The sequence below is a fragment of the Neomonachus schauinslandi genome, chromosome 6, assembly GCF_002201575.2.
Source record: "Neomonachus schauinslandi chromosome 6, ASM220157v2, whole genome shotgun sequence".
NCBI classification, from domain to species: domain Eukaryota; kingdom Metazoa; phylum Chordata; class Mammalia; order Carnivora; family Phocidae; genus Neomonachus; species Neomonachus schauinslandi.
In genome coordinates this window covers 149916397-149943316 of record NC_058408.1, presented here as the reverse complement: position 1 = coordinate 149943316, position 26920 = coordinate 149916397, and the positions used below count along the sequence as shown (strand labels likewise).

The following is a 26920-nucleotide window of genomic DNA, read 5'->3' as shown; positions in this document are numbered from 1 at the left end:
CTCCGCATCTCCCGGGCGCCCGCCCGCCGCCCTCCGGGGCTCCCTTCGGTCCCCGCCGGCGCGAAGGAAGGTGGTGGGGACGCGCGGAGGCCGCGGGGTCCGGGCGCCGCTGGCGCCGCCTCCTGCCGCCCGCAGCCGAGCAGGAAATTTGTCCGGCCGGGTCCCGCCGCCGCCTCCGCTCCCGCTCGGGCTCCGGCTCCGGCTCCGCGGCGGGGGGCGGGGGCAGGCGCAGCGAGGAGCGGGGGCGACGCCTGGTGTCCGGCGCGGGGAGCGCACCCCCGCCGCCCGCCCCACCGGGAAGCACCCCACCGCCCGGGACGTCCGTTTTCCCAGGCTGGTGCCCCTTCCGGGGACACCCTGGCCGGGCCCCCACTGTCAGGATCCAGCCGCGAACCGAGGGTGACAGCTGTGACAGGCACTCTTACATGCGGGGAAGGCCCTTCCTACCCCGCCTTGGCCCTGGGCACCAGGAAGTGGCCTGGCTGAGGACAAGCTTTGGCTCCTACAGTCCATGCAGGGGAGTGCAGGGCACCCTGTACCGCCTCTGGCTCCGAGAAGTAGAGAGAACCCTGAAGGCTCCTGAGCCGGTGTCCTCCTCTGTAAAGACGGGAGAGGGGTGACCCCGCGGATGTTGAAGGGCTTAAGGGTCCTGAAGGCGGTACCGGGCAAAGGGTAAACACACCTACTCACTGGAGGAAGAGGGACTCCTAGGAAGGGCCTGGACCTGCTGTTCTCTGGGGACTGCTTTGCAGGTGACTCCTGGAAGCTGTGTAGGGAGCTGTCAGAGTAAAGAACGTTCCACCGGAAGGGCAGAGAGGACGCATGTTGCATCCCTTTGGTTCTGAACCAGTGTGCTGTGCCCTCTGGGTGGGTCCCAGACCTGGCTTTCCTGAGGGATCTCCCATCCCTGCTGTCGGGCTCACTCATCGGGCTTTGTGAATGCTGGTGAGCAGGAGGCAGTGAGGTCCTGGTAGCCCACCTGGAGTCAGTAGCCAGCAGGCGACTCCTGGGGCGGTAGGGGCTGTTCCAAGCAGAGCTGTAGATCCCAAAAGACTGGGGAGTAATGGGCATCTACTGGCTGAGACCGTCACAGTGGACCTGCCCAGAGTGCAACTTCCCTTCCGCAGGGGGTAAAGAGCCGTGAAACCAGTGGAGATCTTGAACTCATCTTTCCCTCCCTGCGCTGCCCAGGCTGTGTCTGGAGGATCTCGTCCCGCTCCGGGGCTTTATACGCCATCCATACGCAGGGGACTCAAACAAGGCAGAGCTCCCCTCTACAAGCTCTGCCCTTTCTCCCACCATCCCAGACCAGCCTTGCTCTTACTCAGCTTCTCCCTGAGCATCCCTGTCTCTCCCTCTGCCCCCACCTCTGATTCACCTCCAAGTCCACCTCCTGCCCAGCTCCGAAATGCCTCTTGACCGTGTCCCCTTCTCTCCTCTCCACTGCCTTCTTCTCTTCTGTGATGGCCATGGTCTCCAGCTCAGGCTCACTCCCAGACACTCCGTTCTTTACCAGCCATCCAGGGGGACCCTTACAAATGGAACCAGGTCAGGCCTGTCCCCTGCTTAAGAGTCTCCATTCAGAATAAAACCCAAACTCCTGGGAGGCTCTACCTGCTTGACATCTCAGCTGCTCTGAGCCCTCACACCTGTGCGCTGTGTTCCATCCCTCAGGGTGACTTCTGTGCTGGGGCCCAGCGCTTCCCCACCTGGACTGTCCCCCTTTGCACCTGGCTTGCACCTTCTTACTGACTGCTCCTGGAAGATCGCTCCGCACTCCTGTCCGCTTCTGCTTTCTCGGAGATGTATTCACTTGTTCCGGGCAGTCATTCCGGCCCGCCACCCGTGTGAGGGCTTTGAGCTCCAAGATGGTCCACGCCATGCTGGACTATATCACTTCACCATCTCCCACTCCTAGCACAACCCCGAGAGCTGGGAGGCGTCCATGAAAGCGTGTGGGCTGACAGATCCGAGGAGGAGGGGACCGGCACATGGCGCCAGGCAGCCTTGTCTTTACAGCCCAGCAGGGCAAGCAGCTCCCCCACCCCCATCGCCATCCCCACCCCCACCAGGTACCTGCAGGGAGCAGCCCAGGTTGGGTGGAGCCAGGTAAGCCCATGACATCCCCCAGCTCTCAGTTTGCCGGCTGCGGTGGCCTACAGAGCCAGGCTTGTGCACATGAAGGCCATCCCTTCAAGGCTCTGGTGAGCACAGTTTTGCTTGTTAATACTGCAGGGCTGTGGCGACAGTCTGTAATGCAAGGAGAGAGAAACAAGTTGCCTTTGTCAGACATCTGCTACTGGAAAGTCAACAGCCCTGGTAACATGATGAGGGGCAGATGGCTCCTCTCTTCTGGTAGCATCCTCTCTGTTGGATTCTTCCAGGAATTAAGCAATATCCCTTAACTTCTTCTAAAGTCTGAAGACATTCATCCCTGTCACACACAAGCATGTTGTCAGAGACATTGATGCCAGGATTGTGCTGATTCCCATACGGAAGCCCCTGGATCCTTCTTAACCCTCTCCGTTCTGCTTCCCTTCCTCCAGCTCAAGGCCTCTGTTGACACCTGAGTCAGTTCCCCTATTCTCATCCTGGGCTTCAGGGACCTACCACCACCGAGCCACCCTCATCTTTTGGGATCCCAGGACACGGCCCTTGCTAAATGAGCCCCCTCCTGCATTCCTGTTTGATGGCCCCTGGAGACCGCTCCTGCTTGCTCTCCCTGGGCCTCCTCTCCGCCACACCCTGCAGCTCCCTTCCTTCAACAGGCAGGAGGCTGGGGGCAGTTTTCCTGAGACTGTTACTATGACCACAGTTATGCATCTTGTCTTCTATTTCATTTGGGGACTGAGGCTTTGGGCTCAAGGTCAGGCTAACCCAGATTATGCTCATTGCACCATAAGGGCCCGGTAGATGTCAGTTAAAATTAAAAACACGCAGGCCAGAAATGCTCTCTAGGAGGATAAACAAGAAAGGCAGAATTGGTATATAGAAACCACATCGGAGCTTGCTTGTAAATGTCTTACAGAGACATTAACATAAAATTACACGACTTTAGGTGATAAAATCAGAAGGTCTTTGTGATTGATTGGCTACAGGGCAGGGCAAGCAAGAAAAACTGATTTTAGGACCTATGCCCATAATGAGGAAATGCAGGGTGGCTCTTCTGATCTCTAGAATGTGCCAGAATGAATAACTCCAATGGGTATAAAACTTTCTATTTTTACATTACCCAAATATCCTTCCTTGTCCCCTTTTTCCAAGGTATGCCCAAGTAATAACAGTTATTAAGCAATGAAATCAAGAGAAGAGGACTTTTGCAAGGAGATTTCTTTGCTATCCCAGAAAAACAGGTAGTTTTCCCCTCCTTCAGGTGCTCAGAGCATTTTAACTTCTTTCCCTTACATTACTTTTCATGATTAATAATATACATATATTAAACAAATCCTATGTGTACAGTTTTATGATAAAGACAAATACATAAAAAGTGAAATGCATATCCCACTCAGACAATGAACATTTCCATCCCCTAGAATATACCCCTCTATTCCTTCCCAGAAAATCCCCACTCCCACCAAACCAGCCCCTGCTCTGATGCTTATTATCTTAGGTAGTTTCTACTGATCTAGACCTTCATATAAATGGAATCAGACAGCAGGAAATTTTTTACTTTTAGTTTCTTCACACAGCAAAATTCGGGGGGGGCATTCATGCTTTATTACCTGTATCGGTAGTTTAGGTAATGTATCTGGTTTCTCTAGTTGCTTTTAAGATATTCTCCTCATTGTTTTTTTAGAAATGTGATTTAAGGGGTGTCTGGGTGGCACAGTCGGTTAAGTGTCCAACTCTTGGTTTAGGTTTAAGTCGTGATCTCGGGGGTCTTGAGATCAAGCCCCACGTTGAGCTCCACACTCAGCGGAGAGTCTGCTTGAAGATTCTCTCTCTCTCCCTCTGCCCCTCACCCCAAAATAAACAAATAAATCTTTTTAAAAAAATAAATGTGATTAAAATATGTCTTTGTGTGGTTTTCTTTGTATCTGTCGTACCTGGGATTGTGCTTCTTTGTTTATAAGTTTATAGTTAAATTGTGCTTCTTTGTTTATAAGTTTATAGTTAAATTTGGAAATTTTTCAGCCATTATTTTTTTTAATGTTTTCCACCTCCTCCCATTTCTGGGACTCCAATAATATGTACATGATATCTCCTGATACTATCCCGCAGGTCACTGAGGCTTTTAAAACGTTTAAGTCCTTCCTCCTCTCTGGGTTTCAGTCGGGATAGTTTCTACTGCTGTATCTTTAAGTTTACTGATCTTTTCCTTTGCACTGCCTAATCCTCTCTTTGTTCATGTCCATTCAGTGAATTTCTCATTTCAGATATTGTATTTTTAGGTCATAGAATTTTTATTTGGTTGGTTTTAAAGTAATTTTTATTTCTCTGCCAAGATTTCCCACATTCATTCATCTTTTCCTTTAAATCCTCAAATGTACTTCTTTTTTAAAAAAAGATTTATTTATTTGACAGAGAGAGAGAGTGAGCACAAGCAGGGGGAGCTGCAGGCAGAGCGAGAGAGAAGCAGGCTCCCCGCGGAGCAGGGCTGGATCCCAGGACCCCGGGATCATGAACTGGGCCGAAGGCAGACACTTAACCAACTGAGCCACCCAGGCGCCCCAAGAATGTACTTCTAATAGCACTTCTAAGCTCTTTGCTAATTTTCACATAGGTGTCATCTTTGCATCTACTGATGCTTTTTGTCCTGATTATTTTCCTGTTCCTTTACATGTTTAATGTTTTAATTGTCTGCTGGATGCAACATTCTTGAGAGTCTGGATTGGTTTTGCCTTCTGTTAGGATATGCAGATAGAAACCCTTTTGCCAGAGCTTGAGTAGCCCCAGTCCTAAGGCATGGCCTTTTTGAGGTCTGAGCTGAATGTATGAAGCAATGGACAAGGTCGTTCCACTCTAGCTGATTGGAACTCCCAGAATCCCCTCCAATCTCACAGCCCCCTCTAGACGCTTGATGATGCACTGTTTCATCCTGATAATGCACAGCTTGCTATTAGATGGAAGGATTTAGGGGCTCTTGTGAAGAAGGCTAGAGCTTTATTGAACAGCTTTGTTCTGCTTCGGTACCCTGACTCGAACATTCCAGTCTTTCTGGCTGCAAACTTGGATTTCTGTCCTCTGCTCAGAAACACAGCTGCTCCCTGGGTGAGTTTACTTCTCCATGAGGCCGTTCAGAGAGCGTCCCTGGCAGCACGCAGGGGTTGATGTGCCCACTTGCATGTTCTGTTCCTCTCAAGGATCATGGCTGTCCATTGACCCCAAAAAACCCTTTACCACATCCTTTTTTCTCCTGTCTTATACTTTTTGATGGCAGGAGGATACATTTAGTGCCTCTCACTTTGTCATGGTTGTAACTGTATTTGCCACCTTTATTTTATTTTTTTAAGATTTTATTTATCTATTTGGGAGAGAGAGAGTGAGAGAGACAGAGCATGAGAAAGGGTGAGGGGTAGAAGGAGAGGAAGAAGCAGACTTCCTGCTGAGCAGGGAGCCTGATGTGGGGCTCAATCCCAGGACTCCAAGGTCATGACCTGAGCTGAAGGCAGACGTTCAACAAACTGAGCCACCCAGGCACCCCATGCCACCTTTATTTTAAATACTTAATGACATTTGTCTATAGTTATCAACATGGATCACTTCCCCAGAGGCTGAGTCCTCTTCAGTTTTGCATCTTTAGCACTTGGCAAGCACCTTAAATGGCGCTGAGTGAAAGATTTTTAAATTAATATTATATACATTAAAGATATGTAGCAATTCAAGTTCTGTTATGTGCTGTTCCGATTTGCAATTAGTATGTATAGTGAAGTTATGTAGTTATGTTATTTAAATGGCAGTTAACATTATGCTTAAAAAAAATAGAGAATACATACACACAGCTCAAAATACAGAATGTTTTTAAAAATGAAACTGAAAAATGTAAGTCTTGCTTACTTCCTTGTTCCCCAGACAACCAGTTCACCACTCCTGATACATGGTCAGTAGCCAGTTTCTTCTCTATCCTTCCAGAAGAATCCTAGGCATTTACAAACATATATACATATGAATTTTCTGCCACCTAAATTGTACTCTATAGATATTTTTCATACTAATGCTCATTTTAGTCACCGAAGTTGATATGCAGGTGCACCAACATTTATTCGAATATGCTTCTGTTGTAAGCCACTTAGGTGATTCCCAACTGTTTTCTAATACAAAGATGCTGTGAGGAATATCCTTGTTCATATGGCATGTCCCACATATGAGAGTACGTGTGAATAGAGAATACAGGTTGTGTTTTTTTTTAACAGATGCACAATAATTTGTGTGTGTGTGTGTGTGAGAGAGAGAGAGAGAGAGAGAGAGATTCTTTTGGAAACAAGTTTTCACATATGTAAGTATGAGGGCAGGTTATTATTCCATTCACAGTAACAAATACCATTAATTACTTTACTTCTTATATGATTAGGAACCTTCGATTCAATCCCTTAGTAAACTGATGTCTAAGAATTATGGGTGATACCATTGGAAGACCAAATAATAAAACAATCCAGCACAGAAGTTCTGTGATCTGTTTCAAGTGATTTTATAATGCATGGAATACCCTTCTATTCCTCACTTAAAGATCACATCTCTCAGAAATGTTTACACTCTGGCAAAAGTATATTTTTTCCCTCAACCTCTTTGAAAAACCGTGAGACCTGCAACAGATTTTTAACAGAAGGAAATGACTCCATTTCTTTATTTTCACCATGAGATCAGCGTATATAATCCACAGAACATTATCACTTATGAAATAGTTTATGATCCATCTAACTTTTGCCTTGTATATATTTTCACTTTGCTCTAGGAATTGAGGGAAAAGTTGGTGATCAGCTATAAGGCAGCACTGAGGTCCTAGGGAGACACTTTTAGTAAAAAGGTTATAGGTAGCTATTTCTTATCAGTGGTTGAAGCAGGATAAAAAATTTTAAATGTTTGATTCCTTAAAGCATTGCAATGTTAAGAAAGGCTTTTATGTATAAAAAAGATTGCCCCTTTAATGGAAAATTCGGATCATATCAAGGCAGTGTTTCTACTGAAATACCCCAAAAGTACGTGTATGTATGAACTATATACATTTTATAAGAAAAGCATACATGGGCATGAATTAATTAAAAAGAGTAAAATAAATCCTATCCCATGTTCCAGAGCTTTGTGTGCCACGAGGTGCATATTTGTGATTTTAAAAAACAACAGCAACAACACTCACATTTAATGACCCCCATGATAAACAGAGAAAGGAATCAGCAGCTTCAAATTGTAGTAAAAAGGAAAAAACGTAACAGCTTGTCCTGGTGCATTCTGGCCACAAAGAGGGCATTTCCTTCTTCGTATCATCCAGACTAGCCTTTCCTAAAGTAAGATCCTGTATGTGGAGGACATCAGAGATTTCACTTCATGTGCAAATTGCATATTTATTTTCAGGTATTAGGAAACTATTACTAGCATACCATTTGAAATTTTGTTACAACTAAGCTCGAGTAAATGGTGTCATAGTCGATTAATTGAGACACAATTCATTTAGATCGAAACGGTAAGGACATAGAGATGCTAGTGTGAAAAATCACAGGAGCAGAGCTGAAATGAGGGACTCAGAGCCACCTGCTGGCTGCTGCCGTGACCTTCCTCTTGGATTTTGGTCTGGCTCTGCCCCCGCCGGTGAGGGCTTCGGGCCCGCACTCTGTGCTCTATGTGCAGTGGTTTCTGTACCTCGGGCTCTGACGTGCCTTCCCCTTGTCCCCTGGCCCAGGCTTGGTCTGCCTTTATGCAGCACCCCCTTCCTGGAGGAGTGCCAGGCCTCCTTGTTCCCCAGCAAAGACATGAGGCTGTGTCCCTGTCACACCCCAGGAGATTCCCAAACCTCTTTGAAAAAGGTTCTGGATCGGCAGCAAGGTCCCAGGCTCGGCCTCATCAAACTCAAAATGAGTCAAAGGCAATTCCCCTAATACGACCTCTTCCCCTGAACTCCAGGCTTGTGGGTGTCTGACAACATCCAAGCTAATAAAATGCCAATAGATTTCTGGGGTAGAGGTATGAGGGGATGTTGTTGCTGTGTTTGGGGATTTTTCTGTTTGTTTGTTTTGGTTTTTTTGTTTTGTTTTGTTTTGTTTGCAATAAGTTGAAGCTGACAGGATAGAAGTTCTGGACAAGGATGAGAGTCTGGGAACTCAGGAACAGAGGCTCAAGAAACACAACCAGCAGATGGAAACTGAGCAAGATGAGGTGACCATGACTGGGGCCCTGCGGCAGGTGATGCATGAGGCTGCCGTTGATCCAGATTAACGTGAGCTGAAGCCAACTTGACTTAGGTCAGAGCTCTAGACGTTCTCTCCCTCCTGGACGCATTTGGAGAAAAACAAGATAGAAAGCCATCCAGCCCAAAACTGAAGCTTGGAGAAGATATGAGCAAGTAGGCCCAGACAAGGTGAGCAGGCCCAGATAAGATGTCAGGGAGAAGCACCCAAAATCTATGAGAACAAACCAATGATTGGACAGGACTGCCCACTTTCAGCATAAGCAATGGGAAAAAAAAAATGCCAAGGGGACTGTGCAAATACATAGCAAGAGGAAAGACAGAGTAAACCCTCTTCAGGTTGGAAAACACTAAATCCCATGAACAGAAGCAGTTTCTCCTGTATACACTGTGCTATGTAAGAACTTATAATAAGAAGAACTTAATAAAACAAGGGAGTAATAGATAATAAAACAACAGAGATGAGATGAAAAGGAAATTTCAGAGCAAAGAAAACAAATTAGAACTCCAAACCACACAATTTCAGATTTACATATTTCATATTTTTACATGAATTAGAAAAAGACTTGGCTGAAAGACAAGTTATCATTGTGGAGGGAAGTGACAGTGCATTCAGAGGAAAAAGACAAACCACTAAAGCAATCAGAGAGAATGGGTCAAAGATAACCCAACTCAAGAATAACCAGTGTGCCTGTGGTAAGATTTTAGCAAAGGGAGCTCACGACTCACTGAAATGACACAGAAAAATTTCTTTACAATGAACTGCATGGGTAGAGTGAAAATAGAAGCGATGAATACAAAGAAAAAGAAAAAAAAAATTACACGCAACAATCTATACAAAACGTATCCAGGTTACCAAGTGACTAGATCTCACAAATGAAGACTTCTGGAGCTATGCGATTGGGACAAGTAAGTCCCAATCAGAAGCAAGAAATGAGGCTGACCTCAGGCTCTTCCACAACAGCATTCAATGTCAAAGGACAACAGACCAACATGTACAAAATTCTGAAGGGAAGACAATGGGACAGCCATGTCGTCATTCAAAAATAAAGCCTCCTTTGACCATGATGGAGTAACAGGGACCAGACTGGCCCTCCAGGCTTAAGAAATCAATAGAACAAGGTGTCTGGGTGGCTCAGTCGGTTAAGAGTCTGCCTTCCGCTCAGGTCATGATCTCAGGGTCTTGGAATCAAGTCCCATGTGGGGCTCCCTGCTCAGCGGGGAGTCTGCTTCTCCCTTTCCCTCTACCCCTACCCCCTGCTCACGCTCTCTCTCTCTCAAATAAATAAATAAAATATTTAAATAAAATAAAATAAAAAGAAATCAATAAAATAGAAAATGATATACAAAGGAATGGTCTCTAGACACCTGGCATCAGGTAGCATAGGTCTGTGATTCCTGAGAGAAAAACAAACAAGAGGAGACTGACCACTACCCCAGGTAGTTTCCAAGGAAGAAGGGGAAGCATAAAGAGCCCAAAGAGAGGGAAATGAGAAACTGGGGAGGCAAATGCAACTAAAACTGGTGGTACAGTCCTGGTGGAGAGAGGGAGCTGCATAGGGATCCCTTGAATCTTTGGTTGAGTGCAGATCCACACCTGTAGGAGGAAGCTATCTGGGGCCAGCAAAAGACCCACTGGAAAACAGTGTGACAAACACTTCCTGAAGCTTATACAGAGCTGGGAAGAAAGACCTTGTAGCATAGAATCCAGAAAGAGACCCACACAAATGAGGTCATCTGATTTTCAACAAAAATGCCAAGGCAATTCATTAGGAAATAAGCTTTTCATGACATCACACTTGAACAGTTGCACATCCACATGTATAAGGAAGAGCTTTAAACCTTACTTCATACTATATACAAAAAGTAACTCAAAATATGCAATAACCATAAATGTAAGAGCTCAAATGATAAAACTTCTAGAAGAAAACATAGAAGAAAAAAAATCTTTGCAATCTTGGGCTAGAAAAATATTTTCTAAGTATCTCATTGGATCACAATTCATAAAATAGAAAGATTGGTAAATATAACTTCACCAAAATTTTAAAATTTTTCTCTCCAAAGAATAGTGTTAAGAAAATGGAAAGGTAAGCCAGAGACTGGGGGAAAACAGTTACAAAGCATGTATCTAATAAAGGACTTACATGCAGAAAACACAAAGGAAAGAACTCATAGAACTCAACAAGAAGATGAACCAAGTTAAGAAAATGGGCAAAAGATTTACATGGATACTACACCAAAGAAAGTATACAGGTGGCAAATAAGCACATAAAAAATGCTCAATTATTAATATTAGTAATATGCAAATCAAAACCAGAGTGAGACACTACTAAGCACTCATTATAATGCCCAATTATAAGGGACTGATAACAGCAGGTGTTGGAGAAGATATGGAGCAACTGGAACCACCATGCTCATCGCTCGTGGGAATGCACGGTAGCACCACCCCTTTGGAAAACATTCCGTCAGCTTCTTCTAAAGTTAAATGCATTTACCATATGCCCCAGTAGTTTCTTTCCTTGTATCTATCCAAGAGAAAGGAAAGAAAATATCCACACAAAGACATGTACATAAATTTTCATAATATCATTATTCATAATAGGTGATAACTTGAATAAGTGTCCACCAATGGCTGAATGGATAACAAATTTGTGGGTATTCAGATGAATCTCAAAGCAAGCCAGATACAAAAAATTGCATACTGTAATTTGTCATTTCTATGAAATTTTAGGAGAGGCAAAACTGTAGTGATCCAGAAAAGTAGATCACAGAATTATTGCATAGGTAAAATGTATAGGCAATGCAATATTTCCTAAAAGAATGACCAAAATTTAAAACCTTAATAGTCAGCCTTTTCTAGTACTATAGACAAGAGAGCTTTCTCATGCATTGCTGATAGGATTATGAACTGGAGACCAATCTGAAGGCCAATTTGCGTCTGGTATAAAAAAATCCAAAAATGTTTATCTGAACCAGCAGTTCTTCTCCAGGAATTTATCCTGAGGCTATAATTAACAATCTGTAATCAGACAAGTTTATATGGGCAAAAAAAAAAAAATAACAATACTCCAAATGTCCAAAATAGAACATCGTTAAATGAATGAGGATAAATCCATAAAATGGAATAGCATCAAGTGACATCAAACGTTATAAACCTTTATAAAAGTGGCTTATAAATTGACTTGCACAGAAAATATCAATAAAATCCAAGAGTAGATATTGTGAGACTACATTCTCTTATCAAAATTACAGAAAAGTAAAAATAAATAACAAAAAATAGAAACAATATCATAAAATTATTTTACAAACTTATTCTTCAATAAGGAAGAAAAAAATTACAATATTAAGATGTTACATGTCAATTTACAAGAGACTCTACATAAAACCTGTGGGATGTGGCCAAAGTCCTATACTGAAAGGAAAATTCAGTTTTAAATATTTTCATTATTAACCCCACAACAAAATAATTAAGGAAATAAAATATTTATTTCAGAAAATTTAGAAAGAGAAAAGCAAAATAAATGTAACAACAGAAATTCAATACTGACAGAAACGACTTTTAATGTTAAAAAAATAAACCAAGAAGAATGGAATATATGTAGAAAGGAGCAGAGAAAATGGAAATGGTTAATTCAGGTGACGCCCAGAGTCCTCATTGTCACCCTCCCCTCAGGGACTGTGAAATAACCATGTACCCTTATGGGGTACGTCACTTTTCCATTTTAAAGCAAGCTGGAGCTGGCTTGAATGTGTAGACAGCCTTATGACTTTAGAGTTGAGATACCAAATCCAGGAAGCACAATGTATAAGACTGAAATATTTGACTGACTACATAGACCTTTTTAACTTTACGCAGCAAAACATCCCAAAGATGTAAAAAAACAAAACCCCTACCAATATGTGAAATACAAACCACAAAATGAATATATAGACTTATACATATATATTTGTTAAATTAATATATATATATCTCTCACATGGAGTTGACACAGGTTAATACTCTTACTGTACAATCATACATAAAAGAGCATCTCTATATAATAAATGAACCAACACTGTCAACAGAAACTTACGCAAACAAAAATACCAATGGACAATAAAAATATGAATATAAGTTAACCCTCAATGCTCCTTTTTTAGAAATCATACCAACAACCTATTTCTCCTCTCCCAGCTTGTGAAAGGTGAAAAGGATTTGTAGTAGTATGTGGTGATGGGGTTGTGGGAAAATAAGCTTTCTGCACAAAGTGCTGTTGGCCAGTGTTTAAACTGGTCCAAACTTTCTGCTGGTCTACACGCACTTGTTGACTCAACAGTTCTGTGTGTAAGCATTCATCACAAAGAGACACCTGGAAAGACTTACAAAACTGAACATAGAAGAGGCATCATCACACACCATGGGTGCAGCAGTGAAAAAGTGGAAACAATTAAAATGTCCCCCCAAAAGATATGTCGAAGTAAATTATGATTACTTGGCACAATGGCAAACCTGATCGATTTGTGAATTGTCCCATGACAAATTGTGGAGATTTGTGATAGCGCATTTTAGAGTTTAACATAAAGTAGAACTTGGTTTTAATATGAATGTAGGCATAGACATAAAGACGTGGGGATAAAAGTCTCTGCCCAAGTATGAACAGAATTACTTCTTCTAGGGTGATTTTTTAATTATATTTGCTTTCGTCTTTATTTTCGTTAGTTCTATTTGATATATTTTTTGTAATGAGCATATCTCATCTTCCTATCATGATACAAAATTATTTCACTCTGGAAAATGGGCTCAGCGACGCCTGGGTGGCTCAGTTAAGCATCTGCCTTCGACTCAGGTCATGATCCCAGGGTCCTGGGATCGAGTCCTGCATCAGGCTCCTTGCCCAGCGGGAGCCTGTTTCTCCCTCTGCCCGCTGCTACCCCCTGCTCTCTCTCTCTGACAAATAAATAAAATCTTAAAAAAAAGAAAAAAAAGAAAATGGGCTCAAAGGAAATAACTACTGAAATAACTATTTAAAAATGTAGTCAAAATACTTACTTGGAAAAAAATCTGTTTTCCCAATAATATACAATGTTGTGAAGATAGAGTAAAACACACCTATTCAACTGTGTAAAGTTGGGTGGTCAGATCCGTAAGAATTTTTCTAAAGAGCAGCTGAGCAAGGCGTAGCAACAGCGTCAGCAAAAGTTCATATGCTTTGACTCACTTCCAGAAATCCAAGCCAGGAAATACCCAGAATATGGACAAGGGTTATGTAGAAGGATTTCATGCACGTTTTTTTTTTTAATCATGAATTAAAAATCAAAAAAGCACACATGTCCTCAATAGTGGAGTATTTGTTCGTATGTCTCCAATAACTCGTTTAACAAATATTTGCTTAGTGTCAGCTCTTTGACAGACCCTGGGGTCTAGTGGTCAGCAAAACAAACATGTCCCACCTCCTGAAGCCCATAGTCCAGTTCCTCTAATGGGAAAGACAGATGACCGACTCATTCCACCAAACATAAGTTAGGTGCTATTCAAGAAAAGTATGGGGCACAAATGTGCATATACACTATTACTTTATAATCAAAGAATATGATAAAAAGAGGAATATAAACATGTTGTGAACATCTATTTACTATCTTGAGAAGTGATGTACTTGCCAGATGGAGGAGTGTCTCTGAGAGACAGACAGAAAGGATCATTTGTAAACCATTAGCCACTCAACAGGGAGGAAGGAGAGGCGGCATAAAGACCTAATGCAAGAATGTTCAGAACCATTTCCATCAGAACACTAAGGACAAATAAAGATGTACCCTCTCAAGTTATAATTTAAATAATGTGCAAATATGATCTAGTTTGGAGGAGGAAATTTGAAAGGTACACCTCTCTAGTAAGGTCTAAAAGTAAGGAGGTTGTCAACTTTGCTCTTTTCATTTCAAAGTGTTTTCAGCAAACGCTTAATCTTCTTAGCATTCCTTTTTGAACTGTTGTTAGGGTCGAGTCCTTAACAGGTAAAGCAAGTCCATGTTGTTGGTTGCTAGAACAACACTGTGGGAGGACAGGCCCTCATGTGTTAGGGATTCTAGTCCTGACATGGTAGGCTGAACTTGCTTCGAGGGCACGTGACAAAGAGTTATAAATTAATTGTGTGATGGAGGAAGTCCTTAGGAATACCGTGCCTGCCCCTTGTTTCTGCTGGTTGGTGGTCACCATGGCAACCCCTAACTGCAGACCAAAGTTCAGCCGCTGTATATCTTTATGACCATACTCATAGTCCAATGTTCCTTGGGGCATTTTGTTCCTTGAAGAGCTAGCTTTTATATTTTACAAGAACTGTTCATTCGGACTCCTTTTCTAAATACTGGACTCCAAATGATAAGGTCCAAACATAGTACAAAAAATCATTGCTTTCTGTGTTAACCATAGGACCCCTGCTTTCCTGAGAAGATGCCTACGACGAAGAAAACGCTGATGTTCTTATTGAGCTTTTTCACAAGCTTTGGGGCGTTCATCGTAGTCTGCTCTATGCTTGGGACCCAAGAATGGGTCAGCAGCAGAATAGCCATCAGTGACTCTTCTTCAAACGGTACTCTTGTTGTCGTCTATGGACTCTTTCGTGGTAACAGTCGTCAGGAATTCAGTCATGGACTTGAGGAATCAAAGAAAGACTTTGGAGGTAAATGAGAAATTAATTTGAATGGGTATAGCGAGATTGCATTAACTGGGTAAGACTCATGTCATCCTCTATTTGGGCCAAATAACTGTACAAAAATGATTTCCTTGTAAGCTCTGAGATGGCTTGTAGATATGAACATATATTTTTAATTTTGAAAATTCACCCACATTATTATTTTAGCTTCCTCGGTTCTGGTTGTGTCTGTTAGCACCACAGTCTAAATAATTCTGGCAGAGGCTCTGTTGAAGCAGCATTACCAAGTTTACTGACAAGTAAATAATTAAGTAAGTATGTCTAGCAGGAATATGGTATCCAACATAGGAGGATAGTAGGAACAGTATTTCTAGTTGTATCGACTGCAGATTTTTATTCATTTTTTAAGATTTTATTTATGTATTTGAGAGAGAGAGAGAGAGAGAGTGAAAGAAAGACAGCATGAGTGGGGTGAGGGGCAAAGGGAGAAGCAGATTCCCTGCCAAGCAGGGAGCCCAACGCGGGGCTTAATCCCAGGACTCCAAGATCGTGACCTGAGCAGAAGGCAGATGCTTAACTGACTGAGCCACCCAGGCGCCCCTAAAAGCAACATTTGTAAATTATTTAGCACCTGGGATGGACTCTGCATCGAGCAGTGTTGCATGCAGGTAGACAGGCATTATCAGCCGTGACTCGGCCATTCCCCGCTGACTTAGAAATGTGCATCATTTTCTACCTCATACAAATGTAGTATTTAGTTTGAGTTGAACCTTAAACCCTGAACAACGTAGTTCTATCTCCAAGTTATGAAATTTATCTCTTAGACATTAGCAAAAGCAACGTCTCTTCCAGTGGTCCAGTAACATTACACGCCTCCTCCAGTCCCGGCCTCAGCATCTCAGGAAAGCGAGGAATATTCCCTCTGCAGCAACCCGAAACTAAGACTTTCAAACATGCAGTCACACATTCAGTATGTGAATAGCATTTTCAAAACCAGAATGTGTACCAGTTCCTGAGCCTCCAGACACACTGAAAAATTTTTAAATATGAGATAACAGCCGGTGAATTTTTTGATTTTCATGCTGTCTGTTTGGAACCAGTTGGTTCCCATCTGAGAGACAGGGCTTCAGTGAGAGCCCTGATTACCTGTATCAGGAAAGCCGGGGAGGCCAGGGCAGGTCCAAGCCTGACTCTAAAGCCCTGTGTGAGGGAGGTGAGTGGGATGGTGTGGAGATCGCAGGGAGAGGCGTAGTCTAGAACAACCCTGAGGGCACAGGGCCAAGTGGGCACCACGGCGCCATATGGCAGCGTGAAGGAGGCTCACTATTTGCATTTGTTTTGCCTGCGTCTCTGCTTTTATTCTTTGTAACCACAGAGCTATGGTCAACTTTCTCAAGTCACTGCCCAGAGTCCAGGTGCTGTAGATCAGCCGCCCCCCAGTCAGAGAGGGTGCAGCACAATTGCTCTGCTGATGTCTGCTGAGGGCCCCCCAGAGCCTAGGGGGTGTTCACTGCTGAGGGTTTTAGCGATCACTGGACTTGGAACATTTGTAAACGGTTCTCCAAGGTAGGGGAAAGTCACATAACTAGAACGTATATCATGACGTTAAGCTGCTGCAGACCCATGGATGTTTTCCCTTGAGAGCAGAACTGGAGACCGAGCATAGCTGTTGCCCAGCTGGTTTCTCGGGACCACATGGGGCTCATCTCAAATCAGAAACCAATCGCTGGCAGCAAAATAAAATCTGTATAAATGCCACTTCCTTCCCCAGCAGTGATGCATCAACTTTTCCATTTAAGACATTAACATTATCAGCTTCTTGCGCAGGATGAGGTCACACTGAAAATTTCCAAAGAGGGGTGAATATTGCAAAGCTCGCCTGTATTTCTGCCTAGGACTTATCACATTGTGCCAATTTGGGCTGTAGATTTTGAGATGACAACACAGTACGAAGTGACAATGGCTGATTTCAACACGCCAAAAGAATCCAGCCGCCAATAGGTCTACTAATAGGGAAGATAATCCGTCAAGCCTGGCAAGGAAACTCTCCAATACGTGACTAGATTATGTGGCCGGCTCAGCCCAACAGGAGATCTACTAGCTTCATCTGGTGGCCTCTCGGTTTGTCCAATATCCAGATGAAAATTACAGTCCTTGTGTCCACCAGTAAGCACTTTGCTTTTGCTACTCCAAAAGTTCTGGATATTGAATTTCAGTCCAAAACACTTCCCTGAGCAGCTGCTCCGTGAGGGAGGGGCTGGGACACCGAGAGACACTGCACGTGGCTCCTGGGCTTGGTGAACTCGCCATTGCTTCTATCTAGAGAAAGGCCCCCGTCAGTTAACTCAGGCAGTGCAGGTCGCTATGACAGCAAGAGGAAGTTGCACCCAATCTGCCCGCCCGCACCCCTCCCCCCGGTCTCTTTTCTCCATCTACCCCGTTTGTTCTTAGGGGACTCAAAATTGCACTATCGGCCCAAGCTAAAAAATAATTAGAACAGTAAATCTGCTGCAAAAATCAATTAATTGCAAGGAGACAAACCAATGAGGCTTATTTCTTCCTTAGTACTCCTATTCACCAACCCCACCCCCCATATACTTACACTATTCCGAGGAGAAGCGACTTACTATTTGTCCCCAGAAACATGGCCACGTTGGGTGATGGAGTTTAACAGGGCAGAAAATGCACTCCCCCTCCTTCTCCGTGAGAGAACCCAGATAAATTTCCCAGAGGCTGGGCATGACAGCTGCAACTTCTTCGAAGACCTCAAAGGCTCAGCTTGTCAGGGGTATACTGTGGTCCATGGGTTGAGGAGTCTACCGGGTAAGGCTCCCTGATGACCAGGCTCCCTGATGACCAGGTGTCCGAGGAGAGGGTGCGGGCAGTTCCTGACCACCCACAAAGCCACGGGCTCTCCCTCAAGGTCTGAGGACTGATGGGAAACCAGAGCTAGGAAGACCCTATGGCAAGGGGCTCCTGAAGGGTTAAATCTCTATGCACAGAAAGCCCGATGTCCACATGACCCATTTCTGTACACTGCCCACCACCCCCAGCACATTTTCTGCCTCCCAGCTGTGGGAGCGATGGCCTCTTTCCTGAGGTTGCCAGAATCCGGGCAATTAGTTCCAATTGTGAGGTGGTTTTCCTGATTCCAACGCTTGGCCCTGAAAAAGAAGAGGAAAGAACGGAATGTATTTGCTAATTTTGTAGGCCGAGAGGAGCTGTCAGATGCTGGGGGTGCTTATTCTATTTCATTCTTGCCAACTTTCCCTGAATTTCCAGCTTTCATTGTCTGAGTTCTGAGCCAGGAGGGGACTGAGGAATATGGCTGTCATACCTGTGAGGCAGGAAATTCAGATGCTGAAATAGAATTTTAAAAGATGGCAGTTAAAATTAAGATAAATTGTTCCATTAATACAAAGAAAAGTATGAGTCAGTAGGCTCCAAATTGATGCCCTTTTGAAAAATCGTGTCTGTTAGATCTTACCAACAGTCAAAAACAAAGCCTAACCTAATTGTCACTTTCTAGTTTACTCTGAAAAAGTGAAACATTCACCATTTGCAAATGAACATCCATTTACAGCTTTTAATAAGTGTATAAAGCAGAATTACTCTCCAGGGCACGCCAGAGGTGACATTCTCCCCCACACTGAAATGTCTATTTTTTAGTTAAGTATCCAAATTATTTCTTATTGGCTAAACGCAGAGTTTATTTCGTCCCCAGCAAATTTCTGATTGGAGCTTCAGGCTTCCTCCTTTTGGCCTGGGAGGAGCAGGGTGACTGGGATGGGAAGCAATTCTTCCTCAGGGTGAGAGTTGGAAACTCCCCAGCATTCGACCCTGCACCTCCGAACAGGTGCATCCTACTTCCCGCTTTTCCCTAGTCCTACTCTTGCGCCATCATCCACTCGTTTCAAGACAGATGCGCGCTACATTAGAACCATGAGAATCCCCCGACCCCTGCATCTCCTCGGGGAGAGTCTCAGCCTGAGCTCAGGGCCTTCAGAAGGGCCCAGCGCATGGGGTTCCCCAGAGGGTAGGGGGCTCCTGGGACCCCAGCCATCCCCCCCCCCAGGCCATAGGAGGTGGCAGGCAGGACCACATGTTTTATTTAACCTTCGCCATTACAGTTCTCCCGTGGGATGGATCCCACAGAGGGCTCTGCTGAGGACGTGGCCCAGCCTGGGGGTCATTAGCAGAAGTTGTGAAACCGTCCAGTCACCGCTGGGTCCGTGTGAGCTGAACTTGGCTCCAGGCCCGCCTCTCACCGAGGAGCAAAATGTTCTCGGGCCAAGGGCGGTGACGTCATCGGGTCCGTCTTGCTGGGCTCACAGCTCCCCTCTTCTGGCCTCTGTGTTCTCCCAGGGGGTTCCCAGGGATGCGTGGCCACACCTGCCCGGGGCGGCTGCAGGTCTCCGACTCCGCTCCTCTTTCCACCAGTTTCGTTTCTGTAGCCTCTCGCTGTGCACTATCCAGAGGCAGGAAACCTGCCTCCTTCCTAGAGTACTGCCGATTGAAAATAAAAATCAGAATTAACAATCTAGATGCTCAGAACTGGAGAGAGGAGAGATCCGGCACAGGTGGTGCCCGCTCTGAGCCGGGGGTGGGCGGGTGGGGGGCGGGGGGCTGTGCCTCTCTGGCCAATGTGTTGTGGGGCTTTGGAGTCAGGGTCAAGTGTGTACAGAGCAGGGGCCAGGCGGGCAGGAGCTTTGGAATCACGCCTTACAAAGAACATTCTGGAGATGTGGGCTATTAATCACATTGGGGTTTATGTCTCTCTTCAATGACGAGAGAGGCTGCCAGACAGAGAGGAACGAGTAGATTCTGAGTTGCTCCAGAGGAAGCAGAAGGACTCCGGGCAAGAGTCATAGAGACGCATGTTTGGGCCCAACACAATGAAGAGCTTTTGTTTATTTATTTGTGCGTTGTCGTTTTTTTTAAGTCTAAATTTTAGTTAGTTAACATACAGAGCAATGTCGGTTTCTGGAGTAGAACTCAGTGATTCATCACTTCCCTACGACACCAGTGAAGAGCTTTTAAATAATGAAGGCGACAGGGCATGAAAAGGACCACCTTGCAAAGAGTGAGCCCCTTGCTGCCAGGACACACGTCAGGAGCAGGCTTGGCTGCTCCTTCCCTGGCACGCACCACGTCCTGGGGCCCCTCCAGTTCTCAGGGATCTCGTTTTTTGGAGCACTCTGGTTCAGAGAGCGAGATAAGGAGCCCCCAAGCCCTCAAACGATATCTCTCCTGGCTTTTCTGGTTTCTGTTCTTGAAAGCTGCTGTGTGACAAGGCTGGGAGTGGCTCCCCGCTCTCTCCCAGGGGCCTGGGAAACAGGAATGGAAAGAAGAAGGTTTTTACTTTCTCTTACCAGACCTCCCCCACCCATCATGGTTCTTACATCTCACAATTCCCAATGACTTTGTTGGCATCTTACAATGAACTCTGAAATCTTTTTCCCAGATTCCTTTTTCTGTATATCATTGTGGCTTTCACAGAACATCCTGGTAAACACTTTATTTAATGTGGTGGCAATCACCTAAGGCCCTAAAACACACCCGCAGCCTTTGGGGATGTTTTATAAATGCGTGGCTGGAGTTACAGGTAAGTGTGGGGACAGCATGCCTCTGGGGTCTGGTCATTTTGTGTTGTAAACAAAGGAGCAAGCAGGGGAAACAGATTCATAGGGACAGTGGCTGGTTGTGGTTAGAAACAGGAGCATGGCAAAAGCAGGAACTCATGGCTAATGGCCCAGGGCATCTGTGTTTCATTTGGCACGAATGCATATCCATGTCTGGAACTCCTTTGCACTTAAGAAAAATGCACATTTTATAAAATGTTGTGTGAGCTCAGAGGAATTGAGCTTGGGAACAATTCTGATGGCTTACCCAGGGGTCACCTTTTGCATTTAAGCCACATGGGCACTGGGTCCTCTCTAGCTCCAGGGAAGTGACGTCGAGAAGTGTGGCCGACACCTCGGTTGTACCCACACCAGTCTTCTGCCTGTCCCCAAGGCCATCTTTGCCTCCCAGCTACCTGGTCACCTCCATCAGCCCCTCCCCTCCTGGCCTTCTGTGTAATGGGCTCACCTCCGAAATCTCTGGGTGTGCCAGATCCTCTCGGTCACAGGTTTTCAGTAAGTGTCCCCAAGCGGAAGCATAGTAGTGCTCCGAGCAAGAGAACACCGTCCATGAGGAGGTGATGCCCGCTGTCAGGCATCTGAGGCCGGAATGCCCTGAGGAGGGGTATCCAGCCCTGCCGCAGCTTACCAAGGAGGGCACCCTCTTTTCTCGGGAAAATTAAAATTGGGCTGGATAGCCAGTTATCCGAAGTCCTGTGGTTGCACACATGCAAGCAGGGAATGAGGATCCCGAGGAGCCACCCCTTCCTGCTGGTGCACACCTGAGAGGTGCCCCCTGCAATTCCTACCCCCGTGCCCGAGAGGAGAGAGTGCGGGGGACAGCCAGGGTGTGGGTGGTGTAGCCCTCGGGTCTACGGCTGGTGTTCGCTTTTTGTGCGACGTGCTTACCACACACTGCTTTAGTTTTAGAGAAATTGAACAATTCTTCCCAAAGAACGCTGCATTTGGTGGTTATCCTGTTCCTGGTCCTCAGCCTGTGCACTTCGCTGCTCAGCTCTGGGCTCACCTTCTACAACAGCATCAGCAGCCCCTATCAGACGTTCTTGGGGCCAGTGGGCGTGTACACCGGGAGTGGACTTGGTGGTGAGTATCCCCGGGGACACCGGGCGCTCTGCTGACAAGCACGACCTCTGTGTCTCTGTCTCTCTGGTGCTCCGTCCCACGCAAGAACACACGCGATCCCAGGGGACCCGTGGAAATTAGGCAGACCTAGTATGTGCCAAGTTGTGTGCTGGGGCCCGGGGTTTATATCTGTAAACCTACAGAATTTATGAAGCATCTTGGAAATAAAATTGTTTTAAATGCCCTGGTAGAGAGACAAGGAGTGACATGTGGACAGGGTGTTAGCTGTTGAAATATGTAACATAAGCCAGTCTTTGCTATTGAGTATCAAACGTAAGGAGTTAAACACAATGCTCCTAAATGGACAAAACAGACTGTTGACAACAAAACTCCTGCTATGTGCTTAACTCCGAATTAGGTTCCATATAACGTACGGAAGTACACACACACACACGTGTGTGCACATGCATGCACACATTTGTGTACATACACAAACACACACATACACACATGTACACACACACGCACACACTTATTTACTCTCCTCACCTCCAAATAACAGTCAGTGTGGGCTAAAATCCAAACATGACACATCTGTATGACTGTCCCACAGAGGACCACAAAGAAGGTCATTTAGAGACTCTGGGGTCAACACCCTTCTTGTGGGTGACCTGTGAGCTCCCGGTGATTCTGTAGGGTGTGGCTAGGTCACTTTGTTTGTGTATTGTCAACGTTGGGGTCGGGGTGCAGCTCAGATGGGAAGCAGATCCCAGCTTCGGTCACAGTATGTGTGGCTCTCACTGGGGCTTCTCGAGGCTCGGCAGCCACTGCGAATGCCCAGGACGGCTGCCAGCCGGCCCACGCCGTCAGAACTCTGATTCCCTTCGGTGCTTGTCTCTTGATTTTCCCAACGCTCTCTCTGGTGTTAAGCAGTGAGCTGGTCCCCTTAGAGGCAGGATGGCTGCCAGCAACCCCAGGAGAAAGGACCTCTTTTCCCCCAAATCTGACTCTCCCTAAAATTTTCCTTCCCCACCCCTGGAGCAATCTCCATGGCCACCAGTGGAGTTGAACTCACCGGCTGCCCCACCCAATGTCTGGGACACCTGATCCCTTGGGGCTGGGGCTGGGGGCAGCTCCAAGAGGAAAATCAGGTGCCAGTTCCAAAGGAGGTTTGGATGTGGGGCCGCAGGGACAAGACGGGGACCACATCGCCATGCTACGGCCCATGGGGCTCAAAGCCCATTGCTTCATCAAGCCTGTTTCTGCAAGGTCGGAGTTTCCAGCTCTTTGTCTCCACAGTTGAGGATAAGATGACTTTGCACCTGGCAGAGGCCGTTGCGTGTTTGTGGAGGAAAACATGAAAAACACAGGGCCTGTGGCCTTCCCCTCAATCCCCGCCTACTTCTAACAACAAAGAATCCTCTGACAGGGAGAGAGCTCCTGCGGCATTCCTTTCCAGCTTGGGGCAAGTTCTAAAACACAGAAGGGGCTGTCAGGTGGGCAGAGAAACAGCCCGAGACATGGATGTGTAAGGAGGAGGTCTGCATTCTGGCAGGGGTCACAGGGAGATCTTTGTGGCTTTGGGCTTCACGTCCGGCCTCCTCTGAATGCCCCTCCTGGCCTCTTGATCCCAGTGCTCTGGGAAGCCAGACTTTGGCCCTGAGTTTGCCTCTGGGGACTCCCAATCTTCACATGAGCTCTGAGTGTGCAGAACGTAGTGGAAACTCTAGGTGAGGCTCGGCCTGCAGAAGGCTTTTATGCACAAACATGCCATTGACATATCCTTGCTTTGGGTCATCTTGGCAGGAGACTTGGTCCCCTTGGTCTCTTGAGCCAGAGGGAAGTGCCGCAAATCCCCATTGAGGCTGGATTTGAACAAACTCCCCTTGGCTGCAAGGAAGAGGACCTGGGCTTCCTAGCGTGGTTTGTGGCTCGGAAGGAACAGGAGCAGATTCTGCTTGGAGGAAAACACAGCAGCATCACAACCTCCCAGGCTCCTGTGCCCTCTGACCCCAGCCTGCCCTTCGCCCCCACAGCGGCCTGGCATGGCCCGACCCTGACCACAGGGGATATAACTGTGGACTGAGAGAATGTCGGGGCCTGCAGAACTTTGCAGATTGTTTGATCCTTAGCCCCGGAGCCCAGAGAGCAGAAAGTGATGGGGCAAGTCACATGGCCTGGTGGGGACAGGCCAGGCCTGGAGCTTCCCCTGCCACTACAGGGCCCCCTTCACCCCTCTGCAAACCCCCTGCCCCAGAGAGCCGGGGACGCAGACAGGGAGTGGCAGCTCCTTCCTGCCGGGGCTCAGGTCTGCACATGTCAGCAGCGGCCCCTTCCCGATTCAAATCAAAGCCAAGCCCGTCCCACTGCAGAGAAAAGTGTGTGACCCTGTGTTCACCCTGCCTCTTTGTGACTAAGCTTTTATAAGAAATTTCACAAGGGCATAATGAAGGATAATTAGGGAGTGTGAGACGCGTAGAGCTTCAGAGGAGGGGGCTCTTGTATGTCCAAATGACTGAGAAGTAAAACCATCACGCTGAGCATGAAAGTCCATCATCAAGGACAATCCAAAGCCTTCTCCTCACACAAAAGCCCTCGAGTCAGGGCCTTTGGAGGACTGGGAAAAGTTTCTGGGTGTGGGCTACGGCCAGGACACATTGACCCCAGAACGTCTGTCTAGTTGTGGGTAAATATTCTCAGAGATGGGCAACCGTTCCCTCCGTCAGTCTTGGAACATTCCATCAGCTCAGAGAGCATCCCACACCCTCTGGCCTCTGCCACCTCCCCACTCCCAGCCCAGCCCCATTCCAACCAACCACGAATCTACTCTTGGCCTTGGTCAGGCTGATTCCCTTTGGAAGGTGAAGAATGAGGTCCAGAGAAGCACACAAATCACCCGGGGCTGCGTGGCTGGAGCCTTGGAACCTGGCTCTCCCCAACTCCAGAACTCTGTTCTTCAACTGGGCCAAGGTGGCTGTCCAAAGTCACTACCAAGACACACTCTCCAGGGGAGGACATCTGTGAAGAATAAAAAAGGGAAGAGAAGACCATCAACAAGTTCTCTTCTCACATGAGTTTAGCCAGGAGACCCTTCCTGGTTGAACACCATACTCCACTGCAAGCAGAATGAAAGCCCAGCCTCTGAGCCAGTGTCTGAGGCTCTCCGGGGTGGTCTCTTCCTCTGTAGTCGGTGCTCAGGACCCTCAGAGCAGCTCCCCATGGGCCGGGTCCTGTCTCGAGGTCCCGGGGGCTCCGGGCTCCCTGGCCCCCGTGTGTCTTCGTGTAGACTGCCTCTTCTGTTTGCAACGCTCTGTCCTTCGCGTCCTTGTCACCCATCCAGTCCTCTCTAGAAAGCTTGACTCTCCTGCCTGCTCATTCTCTGGTTCATTCCACATATCTCTGCCTGCACCGGCCAAGGGAGGGGTCCTCAACAGGCCCTTCGGAAAGGCCTTGAACCGAATTTTCGCCCTTGGCCGGACGCTGCCCTCAGTCTTTAGCGGTTCGTGCCTAGAATCTAGCTCAGGTCTTACACTTCTTTTACATTTCAGTACCTAGAAGACTGTAAGCCCCCCCCCCCCCCCCCCCGTGTACATGTTCCGTACATACCCACAGAGCACAGGTTCCATTAAGAAAGAAAGTGACATTTAAAAAGATATCACCGTATCATTTATGAGACTGAATCTTCTTTCCAGCCTTCTTCATTTTCGTGACCATGATACTGTTTGTGGGGAACACACAACCCAACCATCTCTCGGAAGCCCTGGCCCAGACGCTGTACCAGCAATATCCAGCAGCTGCCTACGGAAGAACGACCCACAGCTACGGTTACTCGTTTTGGCTAGCGCTGCTTGTCATTCTTCTAAGTATTGTCTCTGTGGTCATTATTGTTTTCTACCAGAAGGCCAGATACCAGCGAAAGCAGGAGCAGAGAAAGCCCATGGAATATGCTCCAAGAGATGGAATTTTATTCTGAATTTGATGTTATATTATTTTGTTATTAGGTCTATTCTATTGTACATCAGCTCCCAAGCAGTGACTGGCTCACTTGTCTGGGCAATCAGCAAGGTTAAGTGCGGCTCTGGCTGACTGTCATTTTGTGATAGTTTTGTATCTCATGACACTCCATGAATGATGTCACATTGCAAAGGGTTCTTCCCACTAAGGTGGGGACGACGAAGGGGAAATCTCTCCAGTCCACGCAGTGTTCAAAGTGGTAGAATGATTACGAGACTATGGACCCTCCCGACCCCGGTCTCACTCTCTAAGACAATAAAGGTTTGTGGTATGCACTTTTCCTTTAAGTAGCTCAAAGCACGTTAGCACCTGGGATCTCCTTCTCCTTAGGAGGGACCAGGTATTTTTATTCCACTGTATGACTGAAGACTTCCAGGTACAGAGAGATTCAGAACTCGTCTTTCCAGGACCAGGTATTGGAGGCAAAAGGTGGGCAAAAGTTTGGAATAAATGCCCTGGTCCTGTGGACCCCTGGTTGCTGACATAATTCAAACCCAGTAGTGGGTAGAAGTGCTGATATATGACCTTCAGACCCATTTTTGAGGTTCCAAGGGGCAGTTTTTGTATGGAAGAGACTAGGAAGTGAGAAGATTTAAGAAAGATAAAAATTATAGTCCTATAGCCTCCACACTAGGGAGGCCAAATGTATTTTTGGTTTAAAAGGATTGTGGTGAATTAGTCAAAAGGGAAATGTAACTTTGCAAGAAGTTCTAGGAACCAACCCTTTGCTGTTGACACAGTATAGTTGGTCGGATGTGAGTGGATCAGCCATCAGCGGATTCCGGCCCAGCCAGAGGGTAAGAAATGGCCTAGAGCACTGGGCTTGCAGGCATTTCCAGAGTGAAGTTTGGGCAGATGGAGAACACAGATGTTGGGTTGCCCTCTAAGACCGGGTGGGTAAAATTGGTTCACAGACTCAAAAGAACACAATGGGCCACCAGGAGATTTTTGAAAAGATTCAGAATGGATTAGACCCACTTTGCCAGTAGGATATTCTTCCAGAAAATCCCTTTGAAGATCTTCTGGGCTTGAATATCCCACAAGTCAGCCAGGTTTCACATTGACAGGATTCTGAAATAATGACCCGACATGTCTTGATTGAACCAAAGTCAAATGGAGCAGAAATTTAGTGTAATTTACACTCTTAGTGTAATTTACAAAGCAGCAACCCTTTGGACAGAAAGATCTGCTTTATGAAGCTATTAGGGATTCACGACCTTCTTATCTACTATTTTTTA

General features: G+C 46.2%; 1 protein-coding gene across 1 annotated transcript; it reads left to right on the top strand.

Moving 5' to 3' along the window:
• Positions 1-14519: 14519 nt before the first annotated feature.
• Positions 14520-25889, top strand: CLRN3 (clarin 3). The gene is made up of 3 exons (XM_021703855.1): positions 14520-14991; positions 21510-21689; positions 25361-25889. The coding sequence occupies exons 1-3, from the start codon at positions 14763-14765 to the stop codon at positions 25639-25641; spliced, it is 690 nt and encodes a 229-aa protein (XP_021559530.1). The 5' UTR covers positions 14520-14762; the 3' UTR covers positions 25642-25889.
• Positions 25890-26920: the final 1031 nt, after the last annotated feature.